At 37.5% G+C, this 20,330-nt stretch overlaps 1 protein-coding gene across 3 annotated transcripts in view; it reads left to right on the forward strand.

The window, feature by feature from the left end:
* The window catches only part of LOC110840456 (follicle-stimulating hormone receptor), a 59,928-nt gene that overhangs the window by 23,484 nt on the left and 16,114 nt on the right, over positions 1-20,330 (forward strand). Inside the window, exons 1-4 of one of the 3 annotated variants that reach the window (XM_087352641.1) lie at positions 4,685-4,911; positions 14,415-14,653; positions 18,510-18,584; positions 19,166-19,240. In XM_087352641.1, coding sequence (XP_087208767.1) covers positions 14,418-14,653; positions 18,510-18,584; positions 19,166-19,240 — 386 coding nt within the window. In that variant the 5' untranslated portion in view covers positions 4,685-4,911; positions 14,415-14,417. Of the gene's footprint in view, positions 1-4,684; positions 4,912-9,935; positions 10,042-14,414; positions 14,654-18,509; positions 18,585-19,165; positions 19,241-20,330 lie in introns of those variants that run through there. The other 2 variants (XM_087352640.1, XM_087352639.1) reach the window with 2 other exon arrangements.

Genomic DNA, 20,330 nt, shown 5'->3' on the forward strand with positions numbered 1-20,330 from the left:
AAATTAAAAATTTTCAAAACAGCATAGAATGAATCGTGTGTGAAAGCGATCTTGGCCCATTATGAGGTACTATCTTAGCATTTGCTAGGAGATATTCAAATAAACAAATAAAACCTCAGTAAGTACAGCTAAAATTTGAATACATATAAAATCTGGGGATTATAGATATACAAAATTATATTTTATATTTATTCGGTATATTTTGTTACGTTTCAAATTATATTATTTTATGTGAAAGTCTTGTACGTATCAGAATAAAATTTTATCTTCGTTTGTCGTAAACACGTGTTTATTCACCGTACCTCGGCTGATACAACCAAGCAACATTTTAAACAAAACACGTTGACGCAACAGGACGGTAACTTCTCGTAAACAGCACGGAATATTTTAAACGTGAATGTGGAGTACAATTTTTTTTCCCCTTAAAGAATGTATTTTTATTCGTCAAGTGTTCACGTCTTTATGAATGGACGCACAGTGTTTGTGCCTATACATAGGAGTAAACTAATATTCGCTTAGTTAACCAAACAGACGTACATTTTACTACCCAGCAGTTTGCTCCATAAGAGAAACCATTATGAACAATTGACACAGCAGTCGACACTCATTACAGCTGAAAGTCACAGAAGTTAGCCAGTATCATCAGGGACTCTCGACATCTAAGACGAATAATTTGTAAGGTGATGAATAAAATTAGGGACGAACTGTATTTTTTTTCTAACGTGTTTGCGACAATTCGATGTTCATCCCTGACATGTGGGTTTGATGATTCCAGCCTACAGTTAGCGCAAGGCAAATTTCGTGGTCGTTCTTACTTAAACATATCTTACGTCAGCGTCTCCTGTACACTGTATAATAGCAATTTTCTTCTATTAACATAACAGCAGTTTACGTCTTACTTAATCAATTTCGTTACATTTTAAAGGCGTTCTTTACACTAAGCTGATAATAAAATGCTTTGTCGCATGATTTAAAAGATAAGCCAAACACAAACAGATGTGTGTACAATAATAATTAGTTCGTACATAAAATTGTGATACAGGGAATGAGTTATAGTTGTTCTGCGTCAATGTTTGTTCAGATAGATAAATCAATATCAAGCACGTTTCAAAAACGTGTAGTCTGATGATGGAGGCAGCAAGGACCTCTGAAACGTCGGTAAACTTCTACCATCTTCAGGCTCACCACCGTGAAAACCTGAAATTCGACTTAGTTTCAGTGGTTTGTAAATAAATTTTATATTTTTAGAAAACAGTTTTCTAAATCCTGTGTTCATTCTGCTAAATTTACATATGGATGCAATGTTGCGGTTTATACTATCGGTAAATATTGGAAAACAGATTAAATGATTCGTATTACCACTCTTTGCACAGACGTTTCACTTATTTTTATATGTTAATGATTTCCAAGACCTGGACTCTGCTCTCTGTACGCAGCACAATTTGGTGCAAGGGATTTGTGTACGTACACATATTTAATAAGATAGTAGCCACAGTGTGCATTACGTAATATTTCGATACAGTTGAAGATGACTGTCTTCTGGGGCGTAGCCCTGATGACTGAGGCACCAGATCGCCACTGGGATGTCGGTAGATTACCACACCACACGGCGCAAAACATCCCTGAAAACAGTCATCTTCATACTCGCCGACTTGAGAACCTAATATCTCATCATTTGGATGTACTTATTAATAATCAGGGAGTCGGCGGTTCGAAACTCGTGCCGGAGATCTGCTACCCTGATACATTTCGTGTTTTTCTTAGTCACTCTAAATGAGAGATTCTAAAAATAATCGTTTTGCTGTCCTCTTCAAATTTTCTGTGTTCTGCATATTACATTAGAGTTACAAAATACAGCAAAAAATGAAAATTTCATCAAACATGAATGACTATTTGATATTACGAAACTGATTTTATTCAAAGTTACATTATATATCTCCTCTCCGTTACTCCGATATCGTCATGTGCATACTTAAATTTACAAGTCCTGCATGCCAGGGCTTAAAATTAACCACAATAGCCAACCGTTTAAAAAATTAGCTATGACGTAGCGTTAGTATGGATTGGTTTACTGCGAGTAAAGTCAGAAAAGTGGGCCACTGGGGTATAGCGCCATGTGCGAACGAAAACCACGGCTTTGTGTAACATCCCTTTGTATTCCCGTAGCTAAAAGGGAGACCGGGCTACAATCTCATCTCCGTCCATTACATGCTTCCAGTTTTATAAGTGAATTAATTCTCTGTCCGTAAAAACTACTGAACATTACAAAATGGTTTGGTTTCGAATCTCTTCCAATACTTCGGTTGTACTCCGACGTAAATGAATTTATTCTCTCTGCCCAAACAAAAATTATAGCGTATCGTAAGAATATTTTCATGGGGGCTCAGACTAATTGTTTAACAAGTTAACTTCATGAAGAGTATGTTTAAAAATATTATTTCGACAGTTTCTTTATTTCGACAGTTTCTTTATTTTCAATAAAATAAATTTATCTCACAACCAAAAATCATATTTCTAAAATATCAGTTTTAATATTATCCTTCCATCTACACTAATGTCTTCCGTGTGGTCTCTTATCTTCAGACTTTCCAACCAAAATTTTAAACGCATTTTTCATCGCCCCCATGTTCTGAATCCGGTCAAATGACTAGCTTTTGATACAGAATACTCGCATTCTTATCCCATAAAATTATTTGTCTTGTATTTTAGTCAGTTAGTAAGTTATTCATCCATCTGAAATATTAACGTGTGAAAGTAAACCTTCTGGATTTCTCTTTAGTAAAATTGCTGATTCAGCTACGTAACATCTATTTATAAATCAACGTGCAAATGTATTATAGGACGTAATAGACTGATATACCTGAATAGACCACATAAGCATTACTTAAAATCAACGGCGCCTTGTTGATGGTCATATCACTTGCTTGTTTACCCGTCTCTTTTCAGAGGCTGTTAACACTATATTAGTAATGATATGTCGATCACGTGCGTCAGCCATCTTGTGGTCATGTACAGTTTAGTTCTTTACGTGGATTAGAACCAAGTACTCCAGCACAGAGAAGTTACAGGTGATTAGAAAAATTCTACTGTTGTCAAGATGGCGCCTAACAGAGTTCCATACTGATCTGAATTCGTGAAAGTGTCCCATTAGGCTGAGCAAAATGTGATGTTTAGATTTTATCCTACTTCAGTATGTAGTGGTACCAACCGTTAAGTCCATAAATCCCCAAGGTTAATACTAGCGAACACTCGAGAACTGTTAGACTTCTTTAAGATCATATTTCGTAACGTGTTAAGTTGGCGTGAATTTAAATTTAAAAAAAAAATATGAGATTTTCTACAGTTGTTATTCACGCTTAATTTTAAGGAAAAAATGTACCTGTTTCAGTCGTCACGTGTGTGGTTCAAGCACACAGTTTCCCTTTATGTATAAAATGACGCTGAAGATTGCTTTCCCAAAACTTGGGAGAAACGTTTTCTACAAATCTTCAGCGTCAAGAGATGGTTCTGAGAATCCCACGAATCGTCTTTGAGGAACACAGCCTTCTACTTTCCTTCTTAAGATTTTCTTGACGAATTACGCGACTTAATGGCAGCACGGAAGTCAAAATCCTATTTCCACCGACCCGAGGGTCTCCCTATCTCCTTTTCTCACCGTCACATGTCTCCATCAATTCTATGTACGTGGTTTTCCCATCTCCCAATATATTTTATAATCTCTTCAGTGGCATCTTTTGTTTCCGAGTGTCAGCTTTGTCTTTCTTCTTTTCTGACGCAATCACGGAAAATAAATAGAATTGTTACATATTTTACGCCTGAATGTTATGGCGGCTTTAAACTTCACGTCGCAGCTCACGAGAAATTAGTAACATTAGAATAAAAAAACCCCAATAAATTAATAAATAATTCAAACATAATTTTCATTACCACTCCGCTGTTTATAAAGTCTTGAGTAATTAAAATATTTAATTTAATTTTCTGATGGACTGGTGGGATATTCCGCGGCTTTACCTAACCTCATTCCCATCGAATTCCGGGGTTAAGACAGCCTAGCTCGAAGCTAACGAGCCAATTCCACGTAGTGCTTAGGATATGGTCTAGCGGTTAGAACGCTGGCCTTGTAATCCTGGGGTCTCGGGTTCGATTCCCGGCGGTGCCCGAATTTATAACTTGTGTTGGGCAAGGCCGTGGTCTAGGCAACACGGAGTTTCCTCCGTGGCATCCCAACAATTACTCCATTCACACACAGAAGAAGGCAATGGCAAACCACTTCTGGATCATCTGCCAAGAACGTATATGAACAGGTCCCAGTCCGAGAAAAGGATGGAAGGATCCTGTTCATATGGACCTGTCGTCAGACAGAACACTAAATAATAAATAATAGTCACCTCTGTACCGTGGTGAGGACGCACATGGAACATTTTATCATCTTATTTTCAGTGTTCGAAGTACAGAAGTTGTTTTCTCGACGGTCCAGATCTTATAAATAGCCTTATTGGGAACACCCCCTTCCTTTTATATGAACACAGAGGCACTCAATCTCCGAAATGTGTGTATGCGTCTATATTTATCCACACAATAGACAACGTTCTCCCATAACGATTTCTGTCTTAGAGACTGACAGGTCATGTGACAAACTAGCTTAAGTAGACCTGGAGGACATGTGACATGCCTTTAGATTTCCGTTCAGTTCTGAGAGTCGCTCCAGTGACGGACGTATCCGACTTGTTAATCCCTATGTTCGTGTGCTAAGCAGCTCTGTGGTATAAAGACACGCTGATGACCGTGACGTACAGAAGGACGCGGTTAGGCGTGGACGCGTGTAATTACTTAACAATAATTGACGAGCTCAGTGCAACAATGAACCCACATTTGTAAGATAACAGAGCAAAACTGGAGATTCCGCAATAAGTAAGTTTTTTTTTTTCTTGTGGGGATATGAAGTATTTTAAACTAGTCCAGAATCTTTTTCTGGTAATGATGATTAACTTTAAAATTATAAGATGATAAAGTTGCGTCGTATTGTGATAAATATATATTTGTTTAAATCTTGTCAGTCTAATCACAATAAAATTCCTATTAATATTAAAATATTACCATAATTAACATTTAAATATTTAAAATATTTTAATATATTTTAAATAAATATTAAATATTACCATAATTAACATTTAAATATTTAAAATATTTTAATATATTTAAATGTTAATTATGGTAATATTTTAATATTTAATAGGAATTTTATTGTGATTAGACTGACAAGATTTAAACAAATATTTAAAATTATAGAAAATTATAGTAAATTACGTAAGAATTTGTCTGATTATAGGCGTGATAATTTAAGTAGCGTTGGATACTCTGCATGTTAGCATCCGCGTTTGGTTTAAAACAGCAATGGAAATAAATACTCTATGGGGTTATAAGGTTTATTTTTAGAGGTGACGAAGTCTGTTGTCCGCTGTGCCATAACCCAAAAGACCAGCATGATCACGAACACCTCAGTTGGCATGAGGCCTTACGATTTCTACGCGTTATTGGACCTAGTGTTTATTTATTGCGAATAAGAACATGTTTTTATGGAAAGATGACAAAATTGCATAATTTTTAATTCACCGGAAACAAAATATTTCAGACATGACATTTTGCTTGAACCTTTGAACTCAAAATTTGCACGAATTTTTATTTCTCAACGGAAGCTACATGTCCAGCCCATCCCATCCTCCTTGACTCGATAAAGAGTACAAATTATGAATCTCCTTTTTAGGATTTGAGAATCTTAAGGCGGTGAGTACACAGATGGCCGTCTTCTGGGTAGTCTGTTAGAAGTTTACCAACGCTTCAGAGGTTCTTGCTGCCTCCATCATCAGGGCAGTGAGGGCACTGAATATTCTCAGTACTCACGTTTCTCCAGCATCCTGTCACATCACCCCTCTGAGGACCAGATATTCTCCTCACCATCCCGTTCTCAAAAAAACACAATCTCTTTCCTTCTCTTGGAGTGAGAGACCAAGATAAATTCCGGCAAAAATTGTTTTCAAATCCGTTTAACAGATTTGTTTAAATGCAAAGGGATTCAGACAGTCACACAGTCGGATAGAAGGACATTCGTTCATTTTATAGAAATTTGGAGGGGAAAATAATTGCTATGTCCATTTTTTTACAGAGATTTTGTGGTAGTCGATGAATGTTTATGTTCAGGTTTCCAATAAATATCGCCATGTGCGCACACTCAGTTTTAGTCACTTGGCTCTTGGATGGTTTTTGATCGTAAAAGTTTGCTTCGTTACGTTCTCGTTAGTTTAATCCGACTCGGTAGAATGCGAAGCCTTTTTTTGGTTATGAAACAAAATTTTTCCAGACTCTCATTAACTCCGATTGTTATAGCATCATATTTATGAATTTCAAAAGGTTCCGGAGTCCCAGTAAAGCTGCGCGTAGCAATTACAGAACGAAAACAGAGTGAAGTCACCATGGGAATATTTTACTCGTCACAGAATTTCGGGATTTCTAAAGTTATAATTAAAGACGTTCTCTTGCGTTGTTCACGTGGCGTGAATACAAATTAAAAAATAAAATGATCTGTGGAAGTTGGTTGCTGTCTTGTGGAATGTTTCGCCGTGTAGTCTGGCAGAAGTTTACCGACATTTCACGGGTTCCTGCTGCCTCCATCATCACCTGACATCGCACCAAGTAAGGTGGAGAGATTCATTAGTAAAACTCATCATCAAAATCATCATTTAGCAGTCAAGGCCAGTTCTTAATCTCGTCTTCTAAAAACCTCCTTAGAAGTGCTTCGATTTCCTTATTACACGTGGTTTGTAATTTCTTTTAATGGATTGTAACTCTGCCTCTTTTCATTCTGTCGCCAATTTCACACAGATGATTTTTTGTTTTAATATTTTCCCCCGATATAGGCTCTGTTTCCAATCATTTTGGATTATTTTTCAGTTATTTTATAGTCCATCCAAAATCATTTGGATTCTCTGCTCGTGAAAGCTTCAAATTGTGTCATAAAACAACGTTAACTAGTTGATTTCTGTAATGGTAAAGTCCTGTGTTTTCTTTGCGGTGCGGACTGAAGTCTTATATGTTATTCAGACGAGCTTCGGTTTCAGAGGGTTACATTAAAGCGCCTTTAATGACGTCAGGACGAGAGGATTTCCTACCGTCTTTGCTCTCTGATGCCAGCCTATTATTGAACTAAAGCATTGACCTCGAAGTCATGAAGTTATAATTTCCTATGCAAAGTCATACAATGCGCGTAGCAGTTCAGAAGTTTGCTGCCTAAGAACGTTCGTCACTCTAATCACAATGCTCGTGTTACCGTGTGACCTGAATGCCAATGGCTGTTAGAAGCGTCAGGAGCTGTCAACACGCAGATTTCAACTGATTGGCTTATGTGTGCTCGACGTGGTTTATCAGGACACGCGGTGTTTGAAGGCGAAGTACTGAGAGTAAGCACGGCGGTTGGAGAAAATACATTACGAGTTCAGTAATTTAGGTTCTTCAGCTGTGTTGTTAATGTCATCAAATCTAGGATAATGAGACAGGGTCTGGTGGAGTTGAGAAATTATGTATCAAATTGAGAAAGTTACCCGTCGCCAAATTTCACGCTTAACATCGTGCTTAAAATGGTACAACGTTGTAACATGAACAGCGTTGCTCAGGCGAGTGAAGACAGCTCAGAGCTAGCAGCGTAGCAAAGCTAGCGATGCTGTACTGGTGATTTTAAGCTGGTCTTTAAGGGTGGAGGGGGGTATGAAGCAAGTAATTTCGTGACCGCTACTGCAGAGGCATTGGGTACGAAGATATGGACTGAATTTATATTCAGATGGCACCCTGGTTAGGTAGATAATTGATCTTTTGTTGTTTGTTTATCATCAGTCTTTCGACTGGTTTGATGTGGTCCTCCATTTTCGTCCATCTTGCGCCAATCTCTTCATTTCCACATCCTCAAAAATGTGCGTCACATATTCCAATCTTTGTCTCCCCCCTACAATTCCTCCCTTCAACTGTTCCTTCCATTACCAAATTAACCAATCCTGGGTGCCTCAGAATGTGTCCCACCATCCTATCTCTTCTTCTCGTAAGATTTTCAATAGAATTCTTCGTTCGCCTATCCTAAGACCATTTCGTACTTCATCAGTCCACTTAATTCTCAACATTCTTCTACAGCGCTACATTCCTCCTTCTTTCTATCTTTCCCACTGACCATGTTTCGCTTTCGTATATACAACTTCAGAAAAATCTTTCTTAATTCCAGGTCAATGTTTGACACTAGTTGACTTCTCTTTTTGAAGAAGGCTGTTTTCGCTTATGCTAATCTGCTTTCAATGTCTTCCTTGACCTATATTAGAATAACCTGAAAGTTCTTAGTTTCTACAAGTCACCCAAAGCTATAAAAAAAAAGTAAGACAAGGATGTGTAGGATTACGACACAAGAAGTGCGTAAAAGATATTGGTATGGAAATACCTCCCCCCTTCCTCTCATGAGATTTGGTTGACACTTTTCTAAAAAGTTACGCTTCGCCACTGAGTTTAGTAAAATTAATTATTGCCTCATAATAGACGTACTTTTTTTTGAAAATGTCTGTCTCCTGGGTTGTTGGTCTGATAGAAGTTTACCAACTCGTCGCCTTGATGATGGAGGCAGAAAGGACCTCCGAAGCGTCGGTAAATTTCTACCATGCTACACGGCGCCACATTTCAGAAGAGAGCCATCTTCATACTTACCGCCGTGATAACCTCAAATCCTACAACACGCAGACAAAGCGTTTTCATGCCATTCACTTCAGTTCATGGAAACTTGGCTGCTCAAGTTAGATGAAAACGCGAATGAAACTAGGGAATTAAGAGAGCCTTTGGATCGCACACATGCGGCCTGTATTAGCACATTAATGTTACAGAACATAACAGGTGAGGGATCTCCACGCCTTTGGTGATACTTCCTAGTCTGAATCGAAAACACGGCTGTAGCTATTAATTAGCAGCAGCTGCGTGGCGCCAGTGTGTTATTCATGAGAGGTATTTTCCATTCGAAAGGAGGGTTATCAGAATTTATATAATTGCATCAACAACCTATGCTGTTTCGTACTGCTATAGTCATTTGTGATATTTGTAAACACTGATTCTTTTCAGATTATTTCCATATCTGTGTTCGGGATTTGTACTTACCAACCAGCCAATTAGCTGCATGCAGCAGAATTCTTCTTGAGAATCTGATAGTGTCTCATTTGTTCAAGCAATCTCTCGTCTTATATCAAAGCTGATCATGCCCACTTGAACCCGCCATTTGTCACTATTCGGTTGCAGATTAATGCATTCTATACCGGTTTATACTATTTAAGATTCATTTTAATATTATCCTCTCATCTCCACGTGTTTCTTCCATGTGGTTTCTTCCCTTCAGTTTCTCCGGCTAAAAGTCTGTATATTTCTCATCTCTCCCATGCGTGCTACACCCATTACCCAGCTGAGGATGGTATACAAATAATATTACCATAGGAGTGTTCAGTGCCTGAACATGAGACATCTACAACGCTTCGGAGGTTAGTTTTGTGTCTGTCTCCAGGGCGATGCTCAAGCTTATGCTGGACCAAGCAGAAGGCAGCTTGCCGACGTGATAACCTTAGATCATGCATGTTTAACGATGGGTTTTTGTGGCAGTATCGATACATTCAGCTTGTAATAGTAGAGATTTATGTGATGTTTAAAAGCTGAATGAACTACCCTTGTCATATAATGAATCTCTTTAAAGACTGAATTATTGATTTACAGTGAATTTATTAGATCTGTGGTCTGCACACAAGTGCCCTCTGAAAATGATTAAGTATTTTTACTCTACTGAGACGTATTCACTATGGAGAAGGGACGTAATACGGATTTAGCTTGTCAGATTTAAACTGTCGGATTATCTTAATCTTTCTCCGGTTTGTCTCCTTCCTCTCTAGGCCTTACGTACAGCACAGTTCATTCTGCCGTCCCGGACAGTAAAGTTCTCTGTCTCAACACACACATTCGCTGCAGAGTCGAAGCAACGCGGTAAAAACATTCTTTCTTGTTCTATTTCATTCATTGTAAGTCTTGAATACGTTTAGCATTGTAGTCAGTAGTTTATGTTAATTAAATAACTCCATGGCATGAATACGTCATCTTTCGTAGTTGATTTAACTACATTTTCTGATATTAATAGGTTATGTAGCATCGAATGGTGAAATGATTATGAATTACGAATTTTGGGAAGAGATGTTGTCGTTTGTTTTAACATAATGTCACACCATTTGTCTCGTGGAAGTAAGGCGTATGGGGGGATACGGATATAGCTCCACTAGTTTTTAACCTCGACACCAGAAAAAATATTAAGTTATAAACGATTATGAACCATGGTTTTCCTGCGTTTTTCTGTTAACAATTTTATGATAAGCTTAATTTTTATTAGCAATGCATAGTTCCAAAGCACTTAAATTTTGGAAGTAATATTACGATAATTCCATTCTTAAATTACTTATTGATAAATTACGGCGTAGTAAAATATATTACAGTGTCAAGATGGCTGTATTCTGAGGTGTAGTGCCGTGTAATCTGCTAGAATCCGAAAGACGTTAAGAATAATCTTACTGCCCCCATCTTCAGAGTCAATATCTGCTAGACTACGTGGTGTAACATTCCAGATAAAATACATTTTTATACCCGCCGTCGTTAGAACCTTAGATGTCACCACACCGCTGTGTGATTTGATTTTCAACACTTTTCATTTGATGATCCAAGCGACATTACTAAAATAACTTGGAAAACGAAAGTCGATTATCGATACAGCAGAAGCTAGGGACCTCGTACTTTGTACACAGTCGATAGTCACGAAGGATTAGATTTCAAACAACTCGGTCTAATGGATACCACAACGAGTTACGTCATATAATTCAATCAATTCTCGTTGTGAAAAGCTTGTGACTGCACTTAACAGAGAGGACTGGTGGTTAAACCAAGAACAGTTAACACAGAAAAATAAACGCTTATAACACCCAGACGGGCTTCATTTGCATTATAATTATCAGCTAGTTTTTGTTTTTTTAAATCGTGATTCAATTAATGTAACAGCTGTGAGTGAATGTGATGTTACAATCTTAACATTTCCCCTTAACGTTAGTTTAGATGCTGTACACAAATAAATTTTCTCCCATTGAAGTATTACATTTCACCTCATACAGTATTTCCATGTTGATGTAAAAATTTGGATTTGTTTTAAATTCCACAATTAGTTTCCTCGACTGTTGAGATGTGATTAGACACTTCCTTCCACTGATTAGAATCACCAATCAAATTCAGATCGGATAAATGTGTTGATTCTAAACGAAGCTAATTATCTCGTATGTAGCAAGAAAGATGATACGAGGCGCGTCCACAAAGTAAGTTTCCCTGGGGCCGTTTACAGAAACAAAACACAATTTCATGGAAATATTTATTGCAACAGATACAGCAAGTGTCCAGCTATTTTTCAACATATTCGCCACCGGAATTGAGACATTTGTCATACCGTGGGACCAACTTTTGAATACCTGTGTCGTAGAAGTCTGCCGCCTGGGATTGGAACCATCTCCGCCTCTCTGTCATTCTCAAAACGCTGACGCTGACCGGACAGGAATTTCTTGAGGTGTAGGAAGAGATGGAAATCACTGGGAGCGAGGTCCGGGCTGTAGGGTGAATGATTAAACACCTCCCAGCTGAACTCCTGCAGGAGACTTGCTGTCCGTCGAGCCGTGTGCGGCCTAGCGTTATCACTGACCGCACTTCACAGTCGGCGGGAGCTGGAATAAGAACCTCCATCTTCAACAGCTGCAACAATGCTACTGTGAGAACGCGGGAGGTGCCGTTAGTGCATGCGCCATGCTACGTCATTGCTCTATCACGTACGCACAGTCGCTTCGCGCAATATAAGGTTTGCTAGATGTGGGACGAGTGGGAAACTTACTTTGTGGACGCGCCTCGTAAAAAAGGTTTGTGCCCCATAAAATTATATGCACGAAAGTCTGTACAAATGTCAGGTTATCCACCTAATAGCTCCACTTCGAATAAATACAAGCTTGATGATCATATAAATTAAATTTTGCTGCTAAATCACCTTATTACACTCAGTACTAGGTACTCTCCCTAATGATGGAGGCAGTGAGCACCTCTGAAACTCCGACCAATTTCTACCAGACTACGTCCTGATAGTCAATCGTCTTCACTATCCCAGTGTTCGATCGGTCAAGACGGGCGTCTTGACGCTGCCACTGTGACTAAGACAGAATGAATTGAGCGTTTTGAAGAAGAAAAAATTCTTCAAAATTTCTAATTTCTGGCAGTATATTTGCGACCACGTCCACACTGGCTCTGTGGCGAACTGCCCCCGAAACGAGCGACAAAGCGGGCTGATTGTGTATTTCATCAATTACTTCTGCCTAGTTCCTGGCGTCGAGAATGCACCATCCGGTACTTCTTAGGATAGATGCAACTTTGTAATTTTATATGAAACAATATTTTATTTTCCGTCTATACACAAACTTAAAATAATGTTGTTTAAAATTACTTAAAATTATAACATTCTCAGTAGATACTGCATCTTGTTACATTTTTTGTATCGACGACATGTTTCAATGTATATTACATCATCATCAGGTCTATCAATTTTAATATATTTTAAAAATTGTTGTACATTTTGCGTTGCGTATATTGATTAATTGGATTTGTTTAATTTTAAGTTTTGTCTCTTCCTTTAAATTTGGAGGTTGTGCTTGGATGTTTTATATCGGGTTGTAATTGATGTGTTGTGTGTCCGATATTAAGAGACGGTAGACTGCAACTTGTAGTTGACAAAACTTAAAATTAAACAAATCAAATTAATCAATATACGCAACGCAAAATGTACAACAATTTTTAAAATATATTAAAATTGATAGACCTGATGATGATGTAATATACATTGAAACATGTCGTCGATACAAAAAATGTAACAAGATGCAGTGTCTACTGAGAATGTTATAATTTTAAGTAATTTTAAACAACATTATTTTAAGTTTGTGTATAGACGGAAAATAAAATATTGTATCAATAAAACACAAACATGACGCAATTAAGATATAAATTGTAATTTTATATGAAACAAATTGTAATCTAATCAAAACTATCAACTTAGTGGCAGAGAGAAGCTTTGGATTTGTGTGTACAGAGGGAAAGAATCCGTCCCCTTTTTGATCAAAATTATGCGTTGTTTTCTTCAGATACACGTAATTCTTTCTAAACGTTGCGAACTTCGTACAGAAGAATTGTGTCCCGCTTTGCGGAGCTTTGTTGACAATTCTCTTCAAAGTTCATAGAAAAATGTTGTAAGTGATTCAAGTTGCTTTTGAAGTTCCTCATATAAGTTTCAAGGGCTTCGAGCGATAACTGGTGGAGGACTGTGTACGAGCCCTGCGCGACAATCGGGTTCATTACGACAGTGGGAAGTTCACAGCTGCGTGTTGGACTCTTTACGACCGAACTGATAGAAATTCGGGCCGTTCGTAACAAGGTCATCATCTGGTTGGACCGAACACTACCCAGACTTCTGTATCAAGGTTCATAGGCACTTTGAAAATGTTTGATTAACTGGATATAATTGAAGAATTGTTCTTGGGGAAATAAGAGATGATATTGGGGATACTGGGATGACCCGTTCTTCAAGTGCCTTGAGCATCTGCGGGTCCCAACTTTTCGTTGGTTTTGATCTATAGACATTTGATAGGATTCCTTGGACGAGGGATCGGCCAATAAGTGATGATACGAAATGAATCACAAATGAATGACCATTTCCCCTTCAGATTTCCTTTTGCCATATGTATTCACTTGTTTCTCATATACATCACGTATTTATGGTTTAAATACTTACCAGGTATTCATCATACACTATGTTAAATATAAAATACTACGTTACGAATTATATCAATTTTTAAATCAGGGACGGAGAGTTAATTTTAACAGTGATACCTGTGTTAGCCGAGCTAACACTTTGAAAAGCAAAATATAAAATGTCTTCCCTTTGATTTCGTCATTCAGTAGCAGTCCACACACTGAAACACAGCAGAACCGATCAGATAAAATACGTCTTTAACCAATTTTAGCCAGCCAGGCGTTGTTAGGCAGCTGGTTGAGGCTTACACTCTCGAAGAGCGCCTGACTTGCTGGAGCTGGTTAACGATGCATTTTATCTGACCGATTCGACTGCCACTGAATCACGAAAGTAAGAGAGAAGACAAATATTTTATTAGTGTTAGCCAGACCAACGCGGTTAACATAAATACTCCACTCCCTCCGGCCTCATAATTTTAGACGGGTTGCGGTGTGCAAGAAGGTGTTAATTGTTATACACTTTTCGGTTTTTCTCCTTCTGTCCGCAGAGAATGATCTACATGGCCGTGGTATGTATTCTGGCTCACGGATTGGTTGCTATGACGGAGAGTGACTGGGGAGCCACCGTGCGTTCCGGCAACGAACAGGCCGCCATGACTTTCAGTGGCGATTTATGGTGGTGTGACTGCTGGAACATGACTGAGGAAGACGAAGCAGTGGAATGCAGGTGCAAGGGAACCGGCCTCCTAGATGTTCCTGACAACCTGTACACCGGCGTGCAGGCGCTGTGAGTCTGGCATTTATCTTCATCCCTTTTAGTGTTTCGCACGAGTTTTCACGTTTTAAAACACTGGTTCTTTCGTCTGTAATTACTCGGCTTTCATAAAGACAAGAGAAAGAAGTATTTTTACTGGCATCTTTGAACAGAAAACTCTCATATATCTCAGCAAAGACAGAAACGGAAAATGTATGAGTATTCCTAAATTTGACGTAAAATAAGATGATATAGTTGCGTCATATTGTGAAATGTAATTAATTATTCGGTTTTTGTCCGTCTAATCACAATTCATATTTAAATTTACAATTAAGATAATTAAAATATCATTTTATGTTCCTCATCGAACAATCGATTTACAATTGGAACATCTTTTTACAACATGTTTTGGTTTCTATATAAACCATCTTCAGGTGTAAAAGTTAAAATTATAAACTTAAAACTTAATTACAATTTCTGATTCTGGAAGTGAACATCACCAAAAAGTTGCATATCAGAAATTGTAATTAAGTTTTAAGTTTATAATTTTAACTTTTACACCTGAAGATGGTTTATATATAAACCGAAACATGTTGTAAAAAGATGTTCCAATTGTAAATCGATTGTTCGATGAGGAACATAAAATGATATTTTAATTATCTTAATTGTAAATTTAAATATGAATTGTGATTAGACGGACAAAAACCGAATAATTGACGTAAAATATCTGCGAGCCTGAGCTGCGTCACAATAAGACGACAGATGGGACTATCGCTTCCATTTTCTCCCACTACGTGTCTCGGTTGGTTGCCTACCGACTTGTGCTTGTAAGGGTCAACGAAGCTCGGAGATATCTTGCGGAATGTAAGCTGTACTACCGATGTTATTTCGTATTTTATCTCTAACCTCATGGCTGTCATGTTGCCATTGTGTTTCCGAAAATTTTAATGCGAATCGAGATTAAGAGGGGTTAATCGGCTTTAACCAAGGAGATTCTGGTTCGCTACCAGGTTTATCAGCGTGGTCTACGTGGTTGACGGAGTGGCACTGGGATAGATTTTCCTCGAAGTCCTGTATTCTCCCACTGCTGCTCCATATTTACCCTTGTATCATCTGGGGATGGACACTAGACCTTTTAGATGCCGTAGTTTCTCAGGCCTAGTCTCACCCCATTTTAACAGGAAAACGTGATGTTGATGATCTGTTAATAATTTAATTTTATATCTGTAATGCAGACGGATCTAAAGCATTTCGATTTTGAACTTCAGTAAACATGGCGATTTACAGTGAATAATATAATATAGCAACTGATAATGGAAGCAGTGTGTTCCACCAAAACCTTGGTATTTATAAGTCCATACTGTGTTCAAAACCGACAAGGCCAACATCGACATCACCGCCTTGAGAACCTAAAATCTCAATAACGTAACGGTAATCTGTAGTTCTTGCTAATGCGCCTGTGCGTAGTGAGATACAGGCCCGCCAAGCAAGTGTGGCGGAGAAGTTGCCGCACGCGACAGGCGCTCTGAAAACTCGACTTTTACGGGAAAATGTGTTTTCTAAGATGCCTGACGTATGTCTGCTTCACTTAATTAAATATATATTTTGCACTGTTGTATTACTGCAGTCTTCCATACCATACCACCACACTTGACAGCACATTTTCGACGAGGGGTAGGAAAATTACGGTCCGTAGAAGCGCCCTGAGAAAGACTTAGTCCGTTTCCATGTGATATTCAGTATTTTTATGAGTTTTGTTGTCCTCGTGCGAGAGTATCACAATGTTAAAAATACACAAAGAGCATTTGGACCAGCGTTAAAGCATTTTCATTCCCTGTGCCCGTGAGGGCTTATGAGAACGTCAAGCATGATCCTTACACTTGAAAACATGAATCAATAATTGGGTTATACCTTGCTAATAAATTACTGACAATGAAAATTTTACGTATTTTTTTTTATTTCACTTAAAGAGCAAAATATGTTTTAAATATGTTGTGACCCTCCTGAGCTCAGTCATGGGGCCCAAGAGACACGTTTTTCTGTCATATTTCACCTGATGATGGAAGCAGAAACCAGCTTCATAAACGTTTACATTTTGTAATATTATAAATTTCTTAATTCTCTTTGAGGAAATAATCGCTGTTTACACACAGTCGTTCAATGATTATAAATACAAAACGAAGAGTTACCTATCGTTAAATAAAGTTACGCGTGTAGCTCCATTTGGGCTTCAAGGGGTTAATAATCTAGCAGAAGCATTTTCTTCCGGTGCAGACAGAATTACGGACATTAAGCGTCTTCAGGTTTATTTCTCTGATTCCATTTCCTTAATGCATTGGATGTTATTTTCCTAATTAAGTCATGCACACATTTCAAGGAAGAAACATGACGCTGTAGTTTAAGACGCTTCGTAATAAAAATAAGTTTTATTACCAGTTCGTTCCGAACGCTCTAAAGATCACATCGTAAAAGACACTAAAGACATGGAAATAAAATAAGAATGGGATAATTTAAGGTATTTATAAGGAGGCCTGTTCGTACAACAGAACGTACAAAGTGGTCATAAAAGTGAATATAATGGCAGGCGGTCTCACAGGAAGACGTTCCTCGTTAGAAAAAGTTAAGACGCTTCTCGTAAGTAATTTGTTATTTTATTTCAAAATGGCATTAAAATTGTTTATATCTGTGGCACCTGAGACAAAATTTAATTTCAATAGGTTTATATTTCGTGATAGAACTTTTACTTTGCGTAAAAAGGTAAATTTAAATGTTTAGACAGCAAAGTGCTTTGAAATACATCCGGGTTCCTTGTGCCGTATATCAGATATTCGGGAAGTTTAATAAATTACACATGGAGAGAAATATTGTATCCGTGCTTCTCATAATATCTTTGGTAAACCCGAATGAAGAGATTTGCGGTGGGCTAATGAAGCTGTAGGAATTCGAGAGACAAGAAACGCGAATGGAATATTTAGATAAGCCTCTTGGAAAGAGTCCAAGTGTTTGACTGTGATCTGCACCGAAGGTTACGACACTTTGAAATCTGTTTACCCTTTGAAACCGAAGCTCGTCTAAAACGTATTTAGAAATTCAGTCCCTACCTCAAAGAGAACACAATATTTCGTGTTTACAAGGATTATCTTAGTGATGATGTTTAAGGAAACAGTCACTGTGTGAAATGCAGAGTTTTTGAATTCATTCATAAGTTAGTGTAATTGCGTCATATTGTGAATATTATATCAATTATTTATTTTAATCCGTCTGATCACAATATAATTTTTTATTTAAAATTTCTTATAATTAAGATAATAAAATATCGACCCACACCTATTCGAAGACACTAGTACTTCTGGACATATCGGGACACTCACTCCTACATTCTTTGGCCGATATGTACATCTAATAACATTTAAGAAAAACAACACCTTCTCCAAAAAAATGGAAAAACAAACGTAATGAAACATCACCAAAAAAACTACAGAAATCATAATTGAGTTTTATGTTCTTAGATATATTTTACACCTGATGATGGTTTTATAAAAACCGAAACATGTTGTGTAAATGTTCCGAAATGTAAATCGATCAATCGATATGGAACATGAATGATATTTTATTATCTTAATTATAAGAAATTTTAAATAAAATTATATTGTGATTAGACGGATTAAAATAAATAATTAAGAGTTTTTGAATATTAAACCAAGTGGTACGTGCAGTAACCACTTGGATTTAATAGGTTATAAAGATTTCTAGGACGTGAGTCTGCGATAGGTTATTTTAGCGATGTCGTTTGTGGTCTTTTGCGTTATGCCGCCTTGCGCATAGCTGATTCGTTTTTGTTTTTGAGACAACCTGACAGAGCAGCTGTATGCTGTTCCCTGTTTTTCAGATTGCTGTCTGGACTGGGCATGCGAACATTGAAGAACAACTCACTACAAACGTACAAGGACTCTTTGCAAGATCTGTAAGTATGAAACATTTCAGGGCGGTTATGTTCACTGTTTATGTTGACATATTCTAAGGTCCATATGAACTTAAATTCCCCCCCACCCTTAATAATAATAGGCAAAATTTAATGCGGTGGGAGTCCCTTACACAAGCAATCCATTTGAACAGTGTTCTAAGAATATGCTAATTTTCTTTTCTCTTGTCTCAAGTTATCTGATTCACATGTGGGTCAGGGTAAAACCACCTAAAACCTCTTTGCAAATTCCGGTTCTCCATGCCACTTACGTAAATTCGAAGACTCTACAAAGGTTTTATTCATTCCGGAGCGGTTTTAGCTCGTGTCAATAAAACACAGCCCTCTCGCGAACTATTTTATCGAAACTCACAAAGCTTCAATTGCAGAAATGAATCCATGATAAAACCTCTTTCAAAGGGCTTATTAGAGTTGTGGTTTCTTTTTTTTTATATTTCTCTGCTTTGCTGTAAAAATACTCTCAAATGCCACCAATTTATATTACTTTCTTATTTCCGTAGTGTAGGGAAATTTTATACTATACGGGGAATCGTTTAATACGAACGCCGGTTTTCTGATTTCAGAACGCTCAACGAAATGAAGCTATTACAGGGAATCGAACTGGGTACATTCAGCACTCTGGAGCACCTACGAACTATGTGAGTCAAGTTTTAATAATTTTAGTCTATTTGTAATCCTTAATTTTTGACTTATTTTACACTAAGCGTGCCATTTGGGGTATTTTTTTTTATCATTGTAATAATATTTGGCGAAGAACGCAAATCATGGAGTGGTTTTGTCCATTCTCCCATCACTTCATAACACCTCGTTCTCATGTGGGAAACAAAATTTCAAACCCATAAGAACAACTGTTATATGTATTTTAATCATCAGGCTTAAACCCTTTACGATTGTAATTCTCGTGTAGTCTACTCAAAATAATAGTCTAACCTGACAGTGATAGATGGAAGTTTTTGATTTTGTATTTCTGGTGATATCTGCAAAACACGATAAAAATCATAAAAAAAGAAAACCATTTAAACGGAAATATTTGAAAAGCTAAATAAATCAATAGCATCGCGAATTACAAAGATTCCTTGATTTTAAATGCCTTGTTTATGGATAAAATTAGAATTTAAAGGATTTCCATTGATGTTACTCCTATAGTCGTTTCATGTCGCACTTTTGACAACGAATCACGCGTCCTCTGTTTTGACACTGCCTTGAGGCAGTGATCCTTCTTCTTATTTTCCTCAGTTCAGTTTTTCCTCGTCTGCTTCAACGTGCATCTGAACTCACGTCTCTGTCTCGCCTTTAAAGATGAAAAGAATTTTCCACTGAAATGCACAAGTAAAATTGACATTGAAGTGTGCAATTTCTGTTAAAGTGGAAAAGGGATGTTTGATGTAAAGCCGACGAAGTGTGTCGTAAGACATTACTTCGTCTGATGTAAGTTGCACTGAATTATTTAAACAAAGGACGAATGGAATATACAGAAACGTCAACTTATCTTATTTATTGTTTGCTTTCGTGAACTTTTATGTTTTATGAATTTTATCCTCTGTCACATGCACTGGATATAAAATTAATGCATTGTTTTGTGACTAAAAACTAAACTAATGTTTTGTTTCTTGTTCTGAAGAACCTTGTCTCGCCGATATATGCGTAGGAGTGGTATTTTAGAATCACGCACTGACTGAGATAAAAGGATTAAGATAGCTTTAAACAGCCATCTTCACATTCGCTGCT

This window comes from Zootermopsis nevadensis, unplaced genomic scaffold, assembly GCF_977971745.1.
Source record: "Zootermopsis nevadensis isolate Lab colony 2312 unplaced genomic scaffold, Znev_1.0 Znev_ptg000021l, whole genome shotgun sequence".
Taxonomy (NCBI): domain Eukaryota; kingdom Metazoa; phylum Arthropoda; class Insecta; order Blattodea; family Termopsidae; genus Zootermopsis; species Zootermopsis nevadensis.